The sequence below is a fragment of the Triplophysa rosa genome, linkage group LG11 (genome assembly GCF_024868665.1).
Source record: "Triplophysa rosa linkage group LG11, Trosa_1v2, whole genome shotgun sequence".
Classification (NCBI taxonomy): domain Eukaryota; kingdom Metazoa; phylum Chordata; class Actinopteri; order Cypriniformes; family Nemacheilidae; genus Triplophysa; species Triplophysa rosa.
This window is the reverse complement of record NC_079900.1, coordinates 11,014,308-11,033,489: the sequence shown is the minus strand read 5'-3', so window position 1 is coordinate 11,033,489 and position 19,182 is coordinate 11,014,308. Positions and strand designations below refer to the sequence as shown.

The 19,182-nt window shown below is 40.7% G+C and overlaps 1 protein-coding gene across 2 annotated transcripts in view; it reads right to left on the bottom strand.

The window, feature by feature from the left end:
* cacna1ia (calcium voltage-gated channel subunit alpha1 Ia) overlaps positions 1–19,182 on the bottom strand; it is a 166,523-nt gene that overhangs the window by 39,345 nt on the left and 107,996 nt on the right. For both annotated transcript variants that reach the window (XM_057346063.1, XM_057346064.1), the window contains 14 exons: positions 16,968–17,316; positions 16,303–16,694; positions 13,994–14,145; positions 13,582–13,767; positions 11,310–11,427; positions 9,797–9,952; positions 9,037–9,124; positions 7,953–8,125; positions 6,771–7,241; positions 6,172–6,272; positions 4,940–5,063; positions 4,541–4,609; positions 417–595; positions 166–292 (listed from right to left, as the gene is read on the bottom strand). In XM_057346063.1, the coding sequence (XP_057202046.1) occupies positions 166–292; positions 417–595; positions 4,541–4,609; positions 4,940–5,063; positions 6,172–6,272; positions 6,771–7,241; positions 7,953–8,125; positions 9,037–9,124; positions 9,797–9,952; positions 11,310–11,427; positions 13,582–13,767; positions 13,994–14,145; positions 16,303–16,694; positions 16,968–17,316 (2,685 nt within the window). The remainder of the gene's footprint in view (positions 1–165; positions 293–416; positions 596–4,540; positions 4,610–4,939; positions 5,064–6,171; positions 6,273–6,770; positions 7,242–7,952; positions 8,126–9,036; positions 9,125–9,796; positions 9,953–11,309; positions 11,428–13,581; positions 13,768–13,993; positions 14,146–16,302; positions 16,695–16,967; positions 17,317–19,182) is intronic.

Here is a 19,182-nt window from a genome sequence, read left to right as displayed (position 1 = left end):
CCAAGATGTGGCACCAAAAAAAAAAACAGAAAGAGAACTAGAAAGGAACACGAAATTGAAAAAGAAGAAAGAAAGACAGACAAGAAAGACGGACGAATGGGGGTGTAACAGTGAATTTAACCTACAAGAAAATAAAAACCGAGGCACGGGGCCCCTGTGCTTTACCTGGACTCCCAGGATGCCAAAGATGATGAAAAAAGCACAGCAGATGAGAACTATGTTTCCTATAGGTTTCAGAGAGGTGATCAAAGTCTCCACAACCAGCTTGAGGCCAGGAGCTCGACTGATAACCCTGTCAGAAGGAAAGATGTGATTAGCACTCTTCACTCCACACACAATCTAAAAACAGCTCCATACGGGAAAAACAGACACATGCCGGGCGATACCATATGCATGCTCACAATGCTGATTCGTACCTGAGGGGTCGCAGCGTGCGCAGAAGCCTCAGAACCCTGAGCACGCCCAGAATCTTGGCCCCGCCCGCCATTGACACGACAATGTCAATCAATGAAACGAAAACCAAGAAACCATCCAGAATGTTCCAGCTGCTGCGCAGGTACGCCTGCTCGCCAATATACAAACCCATCGACACCACCTAGAGTTATACAAACACAGCTTAGAGGTTGTGAGCTCAAAGTAAATTGAAAGCCTTTATTTAATACAGATCTGTCTTTCAAATCCCACCTTATAGACTGTCCAAACTGTCATTGTGCAAGGCATGACATTTTATTTGTTTGTTTGAATAGTATAGCCATTATTCGCGATATCTACTCTGGCCGCCGTAGTCATGACTTAAAATGTCAGCATGACGCCAAGAGACATGCGAGTAGCTGTCTTTGTGGAGAACGGATGGAACTCAACTGGCTCCTGCTTACATCCATCATGACATCCTGCCATGGAGCTCAACTCAAACCATGCACTATGCAGGATGTGAGTGTATGTGAGTAAATTCAGACACTATTGTGCATTGTGTATGATGCTGAAGAGACGTAATCCCTGGAATGATGAATACATGACCTGAAATACCACTAGATCCACGGCTGCAGGGATTTGCTCCCATTCTGACACTGATGTTTGGTGATGGGTTCTGCCAAGCTATCAACATTCCAATTCATCCCAAAGGCGTTCGGTAGGACTCAGGTCTCAAATATGTTATTCCACAGCAGACTCCACAGGGGAATCATATTTATGGACCTCGGTTAGTGCACATGTAACCTTAATGAGACATTTCTGCCTGATCTGACCCTCACGTTTGTAACCCACTGGTTGATTCAGTCATATTAAGCAGCATTTATAACCTGGCAACTCTTTATTTAGATGTTAACACGTATTTTAAAACCTTTTCACAGTGTAGACGTATTTAGGAAACTGATGGCTGTGAGGAGACTCTTAAAAGAAGGGATTTATGAGAAACAACAAATAAGGTTAAAAGCGGAAAGTGAAGAATACAAAACACAAAGAGGTCTGAGAGTTGAGTCACCTTGAAGCTTCTGAGGCAAAATCATGTAACACTAACAAGACAAGTGACGGGAAAGAAACTCGCTCACACACTTAAAGGAACAGTACTGAAAAAACCAATAGAAACCATTACAGAAAATCAAATGGTTTCCATTAAAGGGACAGTTCACCACAAAATAAAAATTCTGTCATCATTTACTCACTCTCGAGTTGTTCCAAATCTGTATAAATTTCTGATGAACACAGAGAAAGATATTTGGAAGAATGCTTGTAACAGTTCTTGGCCACCATTGACTACCATAGAAGGAAATATTGCTTTATAAATGTCTTTGATATTTTGAAGAATGTAGGAAAGCAAACAGGGGCACCATTGATTATCATTATGAATTTTACTACTATGGTAGTCAATGGTGGCCAACTGTTTGGTTACACGCATTCTTCCAAATATCTTTCTCTGTGTTCATCAGAACAAAGACATTTATACAGATTTGGAACAACTCGAAGGTGAGTAAATGATGACAGAATTTTTATTTTTGGGTGAACCTTTAAAATGATTTCTGTTAATAATCCCTAAACCATACACTTTCAGGTATTAAACCATTATTTACTGTGTTTGATAAATACATTTATTTCCTTGGACGGTCCCTACAACATATGTGAAACCTAAACAACCCACATACACACAGTATGATGTCAACATCAGCTGAGGTCTAAAAGCGAACGTGGCACACAGAAGAAGAAATGAAAGCTGGAAAGAGTGATGTACATTTAAGAAATGAGATCTCCTATCTGCGTCTGCTCTTTCTTGGGATAAATTTGGGATGTATCAGCCTGACAGTTTCTTTACAATATTGCCAAAAAAGCCAATAATAAACCAGTGATGCACACCAAGGCGGCACAGTAATGTGACACTAACACGCTAGCAATTTAAAGAGATGATTTTTGAGCGAGAGCAGATCTGCTTGCAGAGCTCCTATTAGTGGAGTGTAGGTGGGTCGGGGACAGTAGAATCTGTCTTTGTCCCTCAGGCGATGTCACACCGGCAGGCATATTTCTGCAGCGGCTGCAGAATCTCCCTCCCCAAGAATGAAGTGTAATTGTTGACTTTCTGGTCAGTGAGAGAAAGGTGGAATAAGAGTTTGACTTGTGTCTCCCACTACAGGGGCGCTTTTAAAAATGTACAGAGTCCAGAATAAGCTCTGCATGATCTGTGAAATATCTGAACAACCTCTTATCTGCACTTCTTTGGCTTTAATTAAGATTAGGACCTCTATCCTCTGTGTAGGATATTGAGGTCAGATATCATTTTAGGAAAGTGTCTATTTTTTAATCTAGTATCTAATTCTAGACAACATCTATAATGCATTAGATAAAAATATTCAAGTTGACAGCAAACAACATGCCCTAAGTCCACAATTTAAAAGGATGTCAACCTGTCTGCTGAATCGACTACTTCAGTACCCGACTCATTAGAAAACTGTTTTTCAACTTGCAAAAAAACATCCTGCTGCAGGTGATCACACGGATTGTTCCTACTACGCAGCAAACTTGTTTTCTTTATCTAACTGAGATGTTCTTAATAAACCATATTCTATTCTACTTCTATTTGTATAATTGGTAATTATTTTATAGCTTTTTTCTGTTTCCTTAAAATCAATTTTTGTTAAATTCTCAAATATCACAACTACAAAATTCAGTGGAAATGGATACAAGTCACTCTTTATTTCCATCCTGTTAGCCATTCTACTACATGTTACTGTACGCCATTGTATCAATATTCATATTAAAATAGATCCTGAAAATCTGGCATACCTTTTAATAGAAAGATTACTGAATAGATTTTACATGAGGATAGATATATCACAGAAGAACAGATCCAAACACACTCTAATGCACAGTAGTCTGGGTCTATGGACACGTAGTGGTGCTTGTGACGGGTCCATCCTGTGTATGTTCCATTGGTTAATGATTTATTAGGTTACATAATTGATGACCTACAAGTGCCAAGTGCTCACAGCTGAATAGATGGGCCTGGCTGTAAGACTGACTGTGTCTGAAAGAGGAAACTGGCTCTAATTAATATCATTACTTAATTGCTTGTCATGAGAGAGCCAGCAAAGTAACCCAATCCCCTCTCAAGAGATTCAGACGAGAAAGTGAAATAAGAGCGTACGAGTGAAAGGAGAATGATGAAATGAGAGATGGATCAGAGGTAGATATGCAAAAACACAAGTGTGCACGCACACGCATGTAAGTACACAATTTTTAGATTATTACTCATTCTAACAACCACAGTGTTCAAACAGTTACTTAAACAAAGAACAAATGTGTGTGTGTGTGTGTGTGTGTGTGTGTGTGTGTGTGTGTGTGTGTGTGTGTGTGTGTGTGCGTGTGTATGTGCGTGATTTTTTTTCTCAGAATCTAAAAATGCAATATGACGTTACATGCTATGATATTCCTTAACCTACATAGTGGGGTCCAGAATTTGATATTTTTTTTCTTTAGAACAGATGAAATACACAGTTTTAATGTGTTTCAAAATCACACATATTGTAGACTCTGTTTTCAATGGTATTACTTGAATGAGCAAACCTGTTCATTTGTTATTTCATTTAAAATGTTCCACATAAAATAATCTTTGACATTTTTGCAAAGCATGCTGGGATAACAAGGATCACCATGTTATGCACACATTTGTGGGTCCATGCAGCTCCTGTGCCTGCTGTCAGTACACCAAAGGGGGAATAATAAACACTTAGTACTCGATTCAATTCTAATTTTATAATTGACCTTAACCTTATTTTTAATGGCCTCAAATGACTGATATTGTTATGCTAATAAAATACAATTGTAATGCTAAATGTGTATTAAATTAGAAAAGTGCAAAACAGAAGATTTTGCACTAATGGATCGCAGACTTTGAAACCCTAGTAAAAAACTCCTAAAAAAAGAGAACATTATCACAACATCCATTAGAATAAATACTATTTTATAGTAACAGTACAACTATCTGCATCCTGACTCAAAACAATCATTTTCTGCTGATTCCTCAACACATCTCAGATCATATGTAAATATTTACCTTGAGTGTCATTTCTCCCACAAATATGGCTGTGAAAATGTAATTGGACACGGTGAGAAAAAGCCTTTCCTGTAGAAGATTGAGAAAGACAGAAAGACAAAGATAGTCCAAAACTTTTTAACTTGTTTTTAAAAACATTTACATATGTTATGTTTTGCATGTTTATATACAGTAAATATAAATGTTTAATACGCACATGTGTACACCTTAATACAACAAATTGTTTAAGAATATTGTGTGAAGTGTGTCAAAGTCGAAAATGTTCATCTAACAATGTTCTTTCATGACATTTCAGTCAGACTAAAATGAGCTAAAATGTAAAAAATGTTCCACATTCATCAAGACAAAATATATCAATAATGAATCAATAATCAAATCTTATTTTGGTCTCAGTCTTACCAGGCTACCCTGAAGAATCTTGGGTCTCTCCAAAGCCACAGTGATGCAGTTTGAGAAGATGAAGACCAGAACCACATAGTCAAACAGTTTATGAGCTATGATGGACTGACACAACAACCTGAACCTGAGGGAGAGATCAGAAAAGTAAAAGATCAACATTTTTGTATTTGCAGCTCAAATTTTAGCTAGACATGAAAAACCAAGGCCAACACACCGAGGGTGGGAATAATAGGCTCCTATCTCACTGACACTGATCAATATCCTAATCAAGGCACTTTCTAAGGACCTGGCAGCCCATCAGTGCTATTGATCAGGCAGGGATAGCAGAATAACAGCTGGCTGAGGAGATGAGTTGTGGTGGTATCTTTCCTTCACTGTTACTCAGAGATGCCATCAGTGGCACTATGATGAGCAAACTGTGACATAAGGTTCTCTTTAGTTTCCTTAATTTCAGTCCTGTTCTTGGGTGTGAAGTGACTACTGATCTGTTTTGTCTCATTATAAGGTCAGGCTCTGTAAAAGAAATTTTGCAGCTGCACTTTTAAGTTTTGTTTAGTCTCACAACATTTGACTCTTTTCTCTTGAGTGGTTTTCTAAGCATAGTAAACAGATCTGTCAATTTAATATGCACATTTAATGCCATTAATTGTTGAAAATTAATGTTTATTATGTTTGTTTGAACAAAACATTAATCTGATTATAAGGAATGTTTATACTATACTGAAATTAGCACATTTGGGTCTTTGTGTGTCAGCGCCGCCCTAGCGGTTAGTGACAGTAATGCGTCTTTCATAAATGCGGTGTTCTCACATTAAAAGATTGCTAGGCAGAACGTAAGAAGATGGAAGAGAATGAATCTCAAGAAGAGTATTAGGGCATGTTTTTCAAGGTTGAACTACATTACTACCTTATTGCTTGACAAGCTGAAAAACAGTGCCAAACACGTCAATGTGCATATGATTAAAAACTGCTGGAAAACAGGAATGTGTCTGTTGCGAATGACCTCTAAGTCTAGCTAAAGAAATTGCTTGCAAAATACCTCAGCGTGGATTGTAATTGAACTTGCATTAAATTATATGGAAATCTATTCTGTGTTTTTATTTGCCATGATATTGTCTTGATAAGACTGGCAGCCTCAGTAATAAATTGTGTGTGAACAAGGTGAGCAGGTGAAAAGCTCATACAGCGAGTGCTGATGACTGTAATGTATTAGAAACATTTAAAGGACTGACTTGTTTTGTGGAGAGAAGAGGAACACGGACCAGTCTTCCCTGGTCTCACACCAGTCTGGTCTGTACACCTCCATCATCTTCTGGAGCCGGAAACATAAACTCTGCAGATGAAATAAAGCATGTGGGTTTATGATCTGGTGGCATTACCACACCGTGCTTGCAAAATGAGGGCTGGGTCAAATTCTGCAGCAAAGCATCCAATACAATGCTCAAACCATGTATTGGATGGTTGGAGCAGTTATGAAACAGATCTTTCCAATAACTCTGGTCCCATTGGAGCTGCCATTATGTTACTCTTAATTGCTTACAAAACAAGAGTCTGGCTGAAATTAAAAACTGAAAGGCTGCCGCCATCTGTTGTGTTTCACGACACAAGCAGATATTAATTGGGCCATTTTCATTGTTTGGTCGATTGGCTTATTGTACGGAAAATTGGCTTGGCTTAAAGAAGACCTATAAAAGCAGAATACTTTTTACAAACCTACGACAAATCTTACACCTCTCCATTCTCAGATTACCATATAAAAATGAACAAGTGCTGGTTCATATTATATAAAAGTGTACTTCATACAACCTCCAGATAGTTTGTTGACACTTACATAGTCCAGCTCATCGTCTAGATCCTCCCTGTCCTTGCGTGCATTGACCTGAGGGTAGACTTCATTGATGATCTGAGGTTGGACTGAGGGGGTCTTCCCATTACAGTCCTGGTGATCTCCAACACTTCCCTGCCCACCAGAGATGCTCTTCTTGCGCTGACGAGGGTGCAGAGGAGGCAAGGCCGGCCTGGGCACCTGCAGCAGCTCTGGGAGCTCCAGAGAGAGTGCCCTCCTTTCTTTGCGCAGTACGAAGTGTCTGGAGAGGATAGGCGGATGCAGGGCAGGTGGTGAGAGCAGGGACTCCTGCTCGGCGGGTCGGGAGTGAGGACTTCGGACCCTTAAACTTCCTCCTCCGCCCATCCCAAGGCATCTTGAGGATCGCCCCAAGCTATTCCAACTTGACCTGCGACTCCACACGCCTTGCCGGGCGGGCCGCCCCCAGTTGTGGTACAGAGAGGCTCGTCCAGGGCACTGATGCACACAGAACACAAGTACAGCTTTTACTGAACAGTCATGTGTATACCTTATTCACAAAATTGAGTAGCTGAGTCTGCCAAGAGACAATCCAAGAGACATTTCAGGTTTCCTTATGTTGCAATGGTGAAGCAACACCGTAAAGCCCCGGCAAGGTAAGCCAGATCAAAACAGTTTGCAGCCTACCACCACAATAAAGAACTGCGGCGTGCACACTTCATTCAACACTAAAATTTAGGGCGTGTTGTGTCGTTACCTAATTTGCATAATTCCTTTAGTGAATCTGCAAAACACAGACAGTGTGTGCAAATAAACCACACTATCTGCAGTCAATCCCCCCATCGCCATCTAGAACCCTTGTATAAAAACCAACCTCCTCACGAGGGCTGTTATTATTTCAACCATTGTAAAAAATAATTATCTGGCTTATAAGTTGCTCTCTGCTTTTCGAGTGCCTGCTCAATGACCCTCCGCGTGGATGCTAATACAGCACCGGCTAGACGAGCAGTTGTGACTCTCCAAGTGCTGAGTAAGGGTCTTATTAATGCTTCACTAAATGCTAATACATGCAGAGCTGATGAATAATTACTTTGTTCTTTGTGCTTTTTTAAAGGGGGTTTTGAATTGCTAGGATAGTATGATGCGGCCCTGGTGCCCTCTTGAAAAATCAAGTGTCTAAGATTGACCGCGGCATGAGAAATGGCTTACCAGAGTCGTCTGCTCCAGGCTAGCCCTGCCCAGAGAGCTCACGCTGCTCTTGCGAGAACCCAAGGCAGAACCCAAGGCAAAACTGAGCCTTTCTGATGGATACAGACCCCTGGCGTTGGGTGCAGGGGCCAAGTCCAGATGCCCATTAGGGGTCAAAGTTGAAATCTTGGGATCTATCCAGAGGACAGGACAACACACATCAAAACGGATTGGTCACAAATACAATTTTTTTAAAGCATTTAAGCCCTGAGAAACACTAGTTGGCTCATCGCAAGCCACAATGAGGGAAAACCACTTGTTTTGTGTTTGTGCTGGCGAATTAAAAACAAGTAGTTGCCAACAAGCCTATTAAAGTTTCAAGCTCCTGTGATTTCTGGTGTTTGTAAAGCTTCCTCTCACACCAGGAGACACTGATGGGAGCATGTAAGTCTGTCTTCTGTCTGTGGAGACACACTAAAGGCTTCAGCGTATACATTAATTATTCATCACAGTATGTCCTTAGATCTCACGGTGCAAGTTTTTTACTTTCTTTGTGACCCTTTAATGTGACATTTCAAAGTATAGTTCCAAATGAATGCAACGCAAGTTGAAGGTTGAGCCCCAAGGTTGGAAGACACTGTTCAAAGTAATGCACTGAGCATGTGCATGCTGTTATAATTTCACATTCATCCAAACCAATGTTTTTTTAAACAAAGTCTTTTTCATGCAATGTTACATTTTCAGTTTCCAAAAAGGACAAATTTAAATTTAAACGCATCATAAAAAATTAGAAAAACTATGGAGTTGACTATAAATTCTTCTAAAGCATAGCAGCAGCTTTGCTTATGTAAGAGACTCAAACAGTGCACAGGGCATATAGACTTTTAAAGCTCATTTTTTATGCTTTTTGCATTTTCTTTAAACCTGGCTGGCAGCCATACACATTATTTAGTGTGCAGTAAAACCCAAGACCCTTCAAAATTCCTTTATTGTGTTCAACAGAAAAAAGTATATCATGCTTTGGGGTGAGAGTCAAAAATCACAATATTTCCATTTTCAGGTGAACTGCCCCTTTAGAACACTTCCTTTAAGTGCACCTCTGTACCTGACAGCTGAAGAGAGTCTTTCTTTTCTGTTTCTTCTAAGTTACAGGAGGATCTGTCATCATCGGAGTAGGAACGGTTAGCGTCGCCCTGGAAAATAAAAACCCAAGGTCAACAAGACAAACAGAACAAGATTGAGTTACAGAAACAGAGAGGGAGAAACAGAAACAACAGACAATAGAGCCAGGAACACAAATGCTCTTATGAAATGACTAAACAGCCATGAGCATTCTTTAATAGATATGTCAATCTCTTTGCCCTCCCTTTGAAAGTCAACCGTGCCTGTTGTAGTTCCCTACTCACCCTCGCCAAACACTCTGTATCTCAGATATAGACTATAACCTGGAGGCCCACTTCTACACGTCCCCTGAGAGATAACCCACTCGTGTAGTCTACCTGCCTGCAAAGCCCTATTTAGATGCCAGTGCACTGAAAATACATTCAACCCCAAAGAACACAAAAGCTCAACAAAAGCCTCTCGAGAGCCTGTGATAAAAGGCCCCGGACCGCCCGGTAAGTTATCAAAGCCTTTGCGTGTTCTTCCTTTCATTTTATTGCTAAACACTGGCAAAAATGTGACCCCATTTTGAAAAGCATTATAGTTACAGTAAACAGATGCTACTTTTTCACATACTGTATTTAAATGGACTCTGTGTGACATTTTAATATTCAGCAGATAAACCCCCCAAATTCTGTCGGAAATTGTTTTGTGCATCAAGCAAAACGCTCAATTACCCTAAGCCCTAAGTTGAGCGGTTTTACCTCAGCCTGAAATCCCTCCACCAGGATGGCCACAAGCAGATTGAAGAGAACATAGTTCCCGAAGGTCATGAGGGCCACGAAATACAGGGCTGCCAGCGGGGAGGTAGAGGCCATGCCATTATAAAGAACCATGTTCCAGTCCTCCTGAGTTAAGATCTGTACACATACACACATAAGATATTTTAAGGTAAGTATTTATACAGTTCTATGCACTGTCTTAAGCCTGTTGTTTTAAAACTGTTGTTTTAATGAGCATTCATATCCATTTTCTGGTCTCGTTAGTAAGATATAAACTGAAACAATATAGGAAACATGTACACAAACAGAACAAAAATGCCTTCTTCGGGCAAAAGTCAATATTTGGTGTGACCTCCCTTGGCATTAAGCACATCTTGAACAATATTGGGGAGAGTGTTTTTTTGGTTGTATTAAAATAATAAATATAATACGGATCGTTATACAGTATATGGGCCATTATACCAGTGGGCAGCGTTATGGATGTGACATTTTCAGTCCAAACTTGAATGAATGTATTTATTACCAATATTACCAATATTATATATGACTAAACCACTGATGATAGAGTCCAAATATCACAAAATTAAACCGAGAGAAGAAATTTATGGATGTGAAAAAACAGGATGCACATTTTTGAGAGACAACATACTTTGTAGGATTTCTGTGCACTAAAATCTACAAACCAGAAGCAATAATACCCACCAAACGGAGAAGGTATGGCTCCTCATAGACCACAAAACACTTATTTCATTTTCATTTCCATGTGCCCCTTTATGAGGAATTGTTATGAATGTGACACTTACCTGACTAAAAACTATGTTTTAAAAACAAACAAACAAAAAATGCTTTAAAAACTTTTAATTTGCTAAAAAAAAAACTCTAAAAAGACTTAAGCACACTATTATACAGTATGGTGCTTAAACCTGAGTAGATAAGCAATGTTTCAAAGTATATGAAAAACAAAACTTTGATTATGCTGGCCCATTTAGAAAGTGTTTTTTGAAAAGAACTCATTTATGACAATAATCAATAATAGAAATGTATAAACAATTAAAGAGACTCTATATTGTATCTGTACATGGAGGTGTGAGTTTTCTTTTTAAAAAGCTGTAGAAATAATATTGCTTTACTGTTCTGAATAAATCTGCTATGATAAATCTGCTACTATGATAAAGTTATAGATTTTCTCAGCGGACATGTTGAAGCAGACGCAGGTAATCTCATACGCTCAGTCATTCAGTAGCAACAGAGGCTCAGATGCATCTTTCACATTGGCACCCGGCCCGCAAATCCCAAATCCATGATAGATCCACACAGAGAAGGGTTTTTTTCCACATCCTCTATTGTCTAATAGTCTGAACAGTGTAATTCCACCACAGTAAATTCCCAGGTGTGCATGATTAAATATTTTTACCTGACTCCCAGTCACCCTATGTTTCACCTGAAGCAGCACTTTCAAAAATGAGATGGGTTTTGACATCGCATCGCAACGCACCTGAAACACTGTGACAATGGCCCAAAGCAGAGAGTCAAAATTTTTTCTGTCAGGTACCGTGTCCCCAGCTTCTGTCTTCAGGCTAAACTTACAGCCAAAGATGTGCATTCCAAGAATACTGCAGAGAGGCAAGAAAACAGACAAAGACTGTTACTCACATTTAGCTATTCTGACACCGTATTTTTGCAATCAACCTCAACAGAATGTGAGATGTAAAGACGAATGAGTCTGCCGGAGATAAGCTTATAAAAATGTTATCAGTCTTGTGTAAGGACAGCTGCCAGGGATGTGACCAATCACAGATCACAGAATGCAATAATCAACGAGACAGACAGATGAGACAGTGGCGATATTACACACAAACCGCACAATGAAAGTACACAATACGAACACATTTGCGTACATTAGTCTACGCTGGTGATCTAAACCAGAGGTGTGTGTTGCCCTGTGGGTATTTGCCCAGGTTCAGTTGAGAAAAATTGGTGCTTTTTTAGACCAAAACCTAAATCGGTAATTATAAACTTGAAATAAAAATATTAAGCATGTCAAATAAATAAATGAGCTTGCTATTCGTTTTGTAGTCAATGGCTTAACACATTCTTCTCATTCAATCTAATTTGAAACTACATGCAGTTATGAAATAACAATCTGAAGACTGTTTTTTATGTTCAGTATATTTATGATAAAGGATATCCAATATAATACGAGTTAAAAGGAACACATTTCTGTTGCTGTGGATACTTGAGCTCCACTCATAGTGTACAAAGAGGAAATGTTCGGGAAACACTTTTATGCAACAGACAGCTTAAGAAGCAGATTGAAGGATTAATAATCGCCACAGCCGAAGCGTTCAGCCGACTATACCTTGCGAGAGCCCGCAGACCGGCCGGGGACGACTCCATCCATTTGAGAGACATAAATCAGGGCATTGTTTTTAGATGAGGGGTTATAAATTGAGATGCTCGAGGAGGGGGAAGACGCTGAAAGCCAAACGTGAGTGGGAAAGACGGATCGTCGGGATTGGTTAATGCACTCAATCGTGCTGTAACCTCCATCCGTCTCAGAGCACTCTGCTGGAATTGCAGAGCTGCAGGGGGAAGCGGGCGAGTCAGTGGCCACCAGGGGCCCGAGTGTTATTGTACCGCTCTCCATCAATCTTGCACTGATCCTTATGGGCCTGTCATTCGCAGCTCAAGCTAAGATGCGCTCTCAGCCCCCTGTGCAGCTGAGACACGCAGCCATGCCCAACCCAGCGTGATCCAGCTGTCAGGGGGGGGGATGGGGTGTCAGGTGTGTGATTTTATAAACCCTAGGTGCTTTATGGGAGAGGGATATAAAATTAAGCAACACTGAATTTGTTAGATTTGGCCATTAAGTTTCCCAAGGACTGCTTCGTTAAACTAATTTTGCAATTCACGTATGAGCCCTAAGAAACGTTTGAATAGCATCAAATTGTAATAGCAAAAATGCTGCCTAGTTGGTTACTTAATTCATTTCAGTAAAAAAAATATCGCAATTTACAGTTTATTAAGCATAAACCTCACTAAATTTTAGTTGATTTATGCTTAACAGAGTAATTCACCAGAAATTAAAATAACCCTATGCCATGCTAGGTGTATGACTTTCTTTCTTCTAGTCACAAGACATGTAAAAACCAATGAGATTCGACATGCCGCCATATCCATATATACACTTTTACTTATAGAATGTCTGTTTTTGTCTGTATACTGCTCATTTAAATGTGGTGATGTAACCGTTGCTAAATAAGCACATAATAGCAATCATTTTCTCTCACAAACATATCGTTTTGCTTCAGGAGACATTTATTAACCCACTGGTGATGGACAGATGTGCTTTCTGGAGCTTTTAAACCTTGGATCCAATTCCATGGCATTACAAAGATAGGAAGAGCCAGGATATTATATAACTTCGGCTGTGGAAAGACTTCCACATACCCAGAGGATGGCATGCGGGTGAGTAAATGAGTCATTTTTATTTTCCTGTAAACTATGCTTCGAACACTATAAACCTGTGTCTATGAGGTTAAAAATGAAAGCATTGTACAAAGTATTATTACTAGACAAGAGTACTAAAAAACAATTAAGTGTGCTTAACTTAATTAGACTTATTTCTATTTAAGATCTGTGCTGTATTGGAGCAACTCTGAACGTGAATCTGCCTGGCAACATCTTTAAAATTAGGTTTCCACTGAACAGAATTTTTTAAAACTGCATATATGTTAAACTCAGTAACCCCCAAAAATATGACCCACCTGAATATAAAGATAAAGAGCATTAGTAACATGCAGAAGGTGGCCACGTTGTCCATGGTCTTCATGAGGACCACCAGCTGTCTGCGCAGAGCTGGCATGAACCGCACCAGCTTTATGACCCTCAGCAGTCTGAACGTCCTCAGGACGGACAGACCTCCGTCAGACTGCCCGATGATCTCACAAACACTGTATACATACACAAAAAGAGGAGTGTATCTTAACATTAGCACTTCAATTCAATTACAAAATATGAATGAAAACTCAAGCATGTAATCGTATTCTTTTGTTGATTCAATAATGTCAATGACCGAACACTCCAATCACATAATCAATAAAAGTTATTTTATCCAATCCAAAAACACACATTAAACCTATGATAAGACATTAAACATTAAAGGTTCAATGCACTGACCTGATGATCACAATGATGCCATCAAAGATATTGTAGGGGTTTCTCAGATACTCAAAGAAGCCAAAGGCGGTGAGCTTGAGGATCATCTCCAGCGTAAACATGCTGGTGAACACTATATTACAAATTTCCAGGACATTAGTCAGCTCATCGGGCTGTAGAGAGAGAAAGAAAGAGAAAAGGTAAGGACATGAAGAGGGTTGGAAGAGAAAAAAAATAAGTGTAAAAAGCTGATTTCATTACATTCGTTACGGTATGGCACAGTAGCAGAAAATTCACAAAGATTAGCTGTGGCTACTGACACTTTGTGATGCTGGATAATTCAGAGATCGAGGCTCTGAAGGATGCATCAGACTACCGCAAACACTTAACTGGGACTGCACAGCATCACTCCGTCACTTTTGAACCCAGCACCTGAATCCTCTTAAGGCATGATCCACTGAGCTCAGGAGGAAATCAACATACCACCCTGATCAGAATGTGAAGCCTTGTCCGAGCTTTGATGTGATCTGACATCACGTAAATCCGCCACCTTATCTCAACCGATAACACTGTGTGTTTGTGCACGAGAGCAAGAAAGCAGAATTCCAGAAGAGAGAGATCTGATTCGAAAACACTTCCTTCATCGTGCCCTTTTGTTCCCTTGCAGACTATCCAAACCCTTCCTAAGATCAATATGTTTCCATTGACGAGTTAAGCCCGAGAAAACACAACTGAAGGGTGAATGAAAACCAAACCGCTGGCAGCTCGAGGGAGATGCCATTTAGAGAAATTGAATATTGACACAGCAATCGGGAGTAATAATCTCAAAACAATCCGGTGAAAAAACACCCATGGCTTCATCTCCCCCGTTCCATTTTTATAACTTCTTTTCTCTTCATCTTCCTCCAGACTACGCTGTCAGCTGGTCTTTATTCACTGCTGTGTTTCAGAAGCTCAATTGGTAGAGCGTTGCTTTAACAACTCAAAGGTCATGGGTTTGATCCCAGGGATCACAGAAATGCAATATAATATACATAACTATGTCTTCAGAGGTGTATAAAGAGCTTACGTAAATGAAGCGTTAGGTTTTTATCATCTTAGAATAAGCTGTTTCTATCTACATACACTGTGGGTCCTCTTACATGGAATTCACCATGTTGTTTCTGTGTGCGTTTCATAAATACATTATCTCCTTCAGGAAAGAAGCGAAAACATGACGACATCTCAGTTCTGTGTCAGCCGCTGTAGTGCTTCGAAAGGTAGGGGGAGGGGTGGAGTGAGCCGTGTGGTTGCAATTCGCAAACTCACCACTAGATGCCGCTAAATTTCATACACTGGACCTTTAAGCACTGAAGCCCCATCAACTCACTATCCACAGATTTTAAAACATTCATGACAAACGTCCTCCTTTTCACCTCACATTTTTTCGCTACTTCCATAAAGTTCAGCTCTTTTCAACTTATGGATTCTCAAATGACTAGCTCTGCTGTCAATCCCACAATCCCCTGCACGCACCTGCCACTCACTCACCTCCCATAGAGAATTAATTGAAAAGCAGGATGGTCCATACCTGCAGACTCAGACTGCAAACTTGCAGTTTTTTACACAATTGTGGGATCGAGCACATTGGCACTTATTTGTTCTGCATTTGTGTGCGAGCACAAAAACACACCCAACACCCACACATGTTTGGTAGTCAAGCTATAACATACCGAATCAGAATGATTTCATAAGAGAGTCATGACAAAAGATTGTTTCACATCAGAACGATCAGAACACAAACTCTTCCCTCCATCCCGTCACAAAAGGACTAGAGAAAAGGACTAGTTGCACAGATGCTGTTTGTATGTACAGGGACTTCTCTGCGTGCTTGTGTGGGCCGTATTTACAAGATGTCTCCGAGTCTGAATGTTGAGCGAGTTAAAAATGCTGTGTAATGAAAGCCGGTGGTGACTCTTTGTGCTTGTTGTTATTTTTAGTGCCCACAGAGAAGAGAAAACAGGCCCCAGTGCAGGCGAGGCAGCGAAGACATGAGGGGGCGGATGAGAGAGGGAGAGAGAGAGAGGGAGAGGGAGGGAAGCAGTGCGCAGTGTATATGAGATATCTACATCTTCAAAGGATAATTAAGTGCACTTTCATGGCAAAAAAAAAATGAACAAGACTCCAAAGGCCTTTCCACATGCTCTCATTAGTTTGAATGGCAGGCCCTGTGAAGACGATCAGCGCCCCAGAAAGAATCGGCCATTACAGTAATATCTGACATGATGAGGTTGAACAAGTCTTTAGAGCCGATTCATTATATGAACCAACTGTAACGTGGGTGCAATTACCTGGTTGTGGTGCTCGATGCCCATGCTGATTGTATTGATAAGGATGGCGATCATAATCCCTCTGTTGAAGTACTTGCTCTCCACGATACCCCAAAGCTTTACTCTCATTTCATCCCAAAGGTCTTTACATTTCACCAAACAGGTGCGTTTGCTCTTTTGCATTTCCTCTGTGTCTTCCTCATCCCCCCTCTCATCCAAGGGGTTCTCATCCGTGTCGCTCCCTCCTTCCTCCCCATTGGCCGAGTGGTCCAGCGACCCCGATCCCTCTTTGATCGACAGGGCAGCGGCACACTGCGAGCATTCCTCTGGGTTTGGAGTGACGGAGAGGGAAACGGCGTTCTCGAGAGTTTGGGAGCTGTGGTCCAACTTGCTTTCGTGAATACAGTCAGCCACTACAAGACAAAAGAGGAGATCAAAACTCAACAAATGTGTTTGACATTTTCAAATAATACAATAAAACGTTCGCCAGTCCTTTTTTTGGACAACTGCCATGCGCTTGGAATCAAAATGTCATTGGGCTGTAAAAGCAAACACCTATGAATTTGCTCGTGGTTTTATTTCAGCCTGCTTTTTGTTTTGATAACTCGCTATATGGCCAAAGTATTTTCATGGCACACTGCTATTTTCCGGACTCATGTCCCGCTCTCTCTGTTCCCCCCACTCACTCTGAGCTGAGTGGCAATGGTGTCTTTCTCCTCCGTTCACATTAGCTCCTCCCCCAACCGACTCCGGTCCTCCCCTACCACGCCCCCTTCCTCCCCCAGGGGGAGGGGCTTTGCCACGGAGCGTGTAGTAAAGGGCGGCTGAGCGGCGTCGGGCCTTGCGTAGGATGTGGCAGACCAGTTGGAAGAGCTCCTCATAGCAGTCTCCGGGCTCTGCGAGCGACGCCAGCGTGCTGGAGGACAGGCAGCGAGCACGCTGCTCCTGCATTAGCTGGTGTTCACGCTGTTTGGTCTCAGAAAACTGCGTAGCAATGACGACCAGGCACAGATTGATCATGAAGAAAGACCCAATCTAGAAAAGGAGAAAATAACAGTGAATCGTGCATATTGATAGTGTCATTTGTCTGCACATTTGTTTTTCTGTGTCGATTTGGCGCCTGATTTACTAATACAATTACAGAAATTAAGTAACAGCACAAACATGCACAAAAATGCCCGGTTTTATGCGCATCTCAATCGTTTGATCACCATTTGATAAATTACAGCTGCCTTGATCACCAGAAATGTACACAACCATATATTTTTTAACAAAACTCCACAGGCGGTAATAGTGCAGTGTTAATTGTGCCAGGCAAACAGGGCTCAATTTTGTGAGTCTAATTTGCATAGAAAGGTGGTGTGTTTGCGCAGAACAGAATGATAATGACCTCATTGAAACAATAATGGTGCAGTGCTTTTTCAGCACATTTTGCGCTTGGCTAAACTGGATTGCAGGCGCTTGGTGAAAAGCAGGTTTTTACTCTGAGATATTCATGCATAAGTGTCGTAACCCTCCTCTGCAAATTTGTCCCAGGGAGAGGGAGAAAGAGATCTTTAAAAACTTCACATATACATTTTGCTGCCATTACAGAGAAGCTTTATTGTCATTCCAGCCACATCAGGACAATGGTATTACATAAGACAACACAGCACTATGCTGAACAGACAACACAAGACAAGACATATTTAAATACTTCAAAAACACAAATATTAAAACGTTAAATAAGAACTAAAAATAAGAACTTATTTGAGAAGTAAACATTATACACAGACCACATAAAGTGCGTTACATTCTGTTCCCAGCTTATTACTGTGAGTATAAAATTCAATCCGCTTTAAATATCCAGCATGATAGCAAAATCCTCTGATGCAGTCTCCGCCGCAGTGTTTGGCATGAGCGCCGACCATAGCTGTCTAGATGAGCTGCTATAAACGGACCCTATGCTTGAAGAAGTCAGCAGACGCCCAAACAAGAGCCTGTTCTGTTGTGTATGCGCCCATACCTCTCTGGCTTTGATATGCTATAATTATCAGGCTGTTTCAAAGGAGCAAAACCTCCAAATATCTATAGTCCTCACCGAGAAAAACTAGATCCCTCTGCCAATGTGAAATGGATTAGAACCGGGAGCCAATCATTTTAACCATTGAGGGCAAGCCGGTTCCAGACTCATCAGAAAAGAGAGAACACACATGGGCAGACCTCAGGTCTTAATAAAAATAAAGCCACATGTGAAGTGGGGATCAGAGAGGATAGATGAGTCGTGAAGCAGATAGAAGAGGTGGAGAAAAGTACTGGACGGATGTGTGTGGGGGAGGATGTAGGGCATCTGTGCAGGTGTGTCCCTGCCTTCACATCTGCTCTTCTGATTTGGACTCTGATGTGTGACTGGACTTCAAATCAACAGCTGGACCTGCTCCGCTCACCTGGACTTATCACAGATTTATGCAGGGAGACACTTTCTTTCCCTGCAATCCTGTATCTGTTTGGCAGCTCCTCCACATTCTTTTCATTCGTTTGACAAACAGAAAGCTTCTCTCTTCTGTTTGTGGTGTTGGTTATTTAAACACAAAATAGGATCATACCACATGACAATTTGATTTAACACCATGGTCTAACCAGATGGCATGCAGCGTCGCAACACATTAAAAAAGGTATCTTTTCCATGTCGTTTAGAGTTTTTGTCCTAACCAGCCACAAAAAGGGAGAGTGGATTTTACATTAGTCTAAATAACAACACTTGTCGAGATAAACAGTGTAAATAATTTTAAATAAAAGAAAAAAAGTAAAAAGAAAGAAAGACAGATTGATGACCGACCTAGATAAGAAAGAGTGATTTGCCATTAATAGTACTATTTGTTTGCAGAAAGAAAGAAAGAAAGAAAGAAAGAGGAGGAGGGA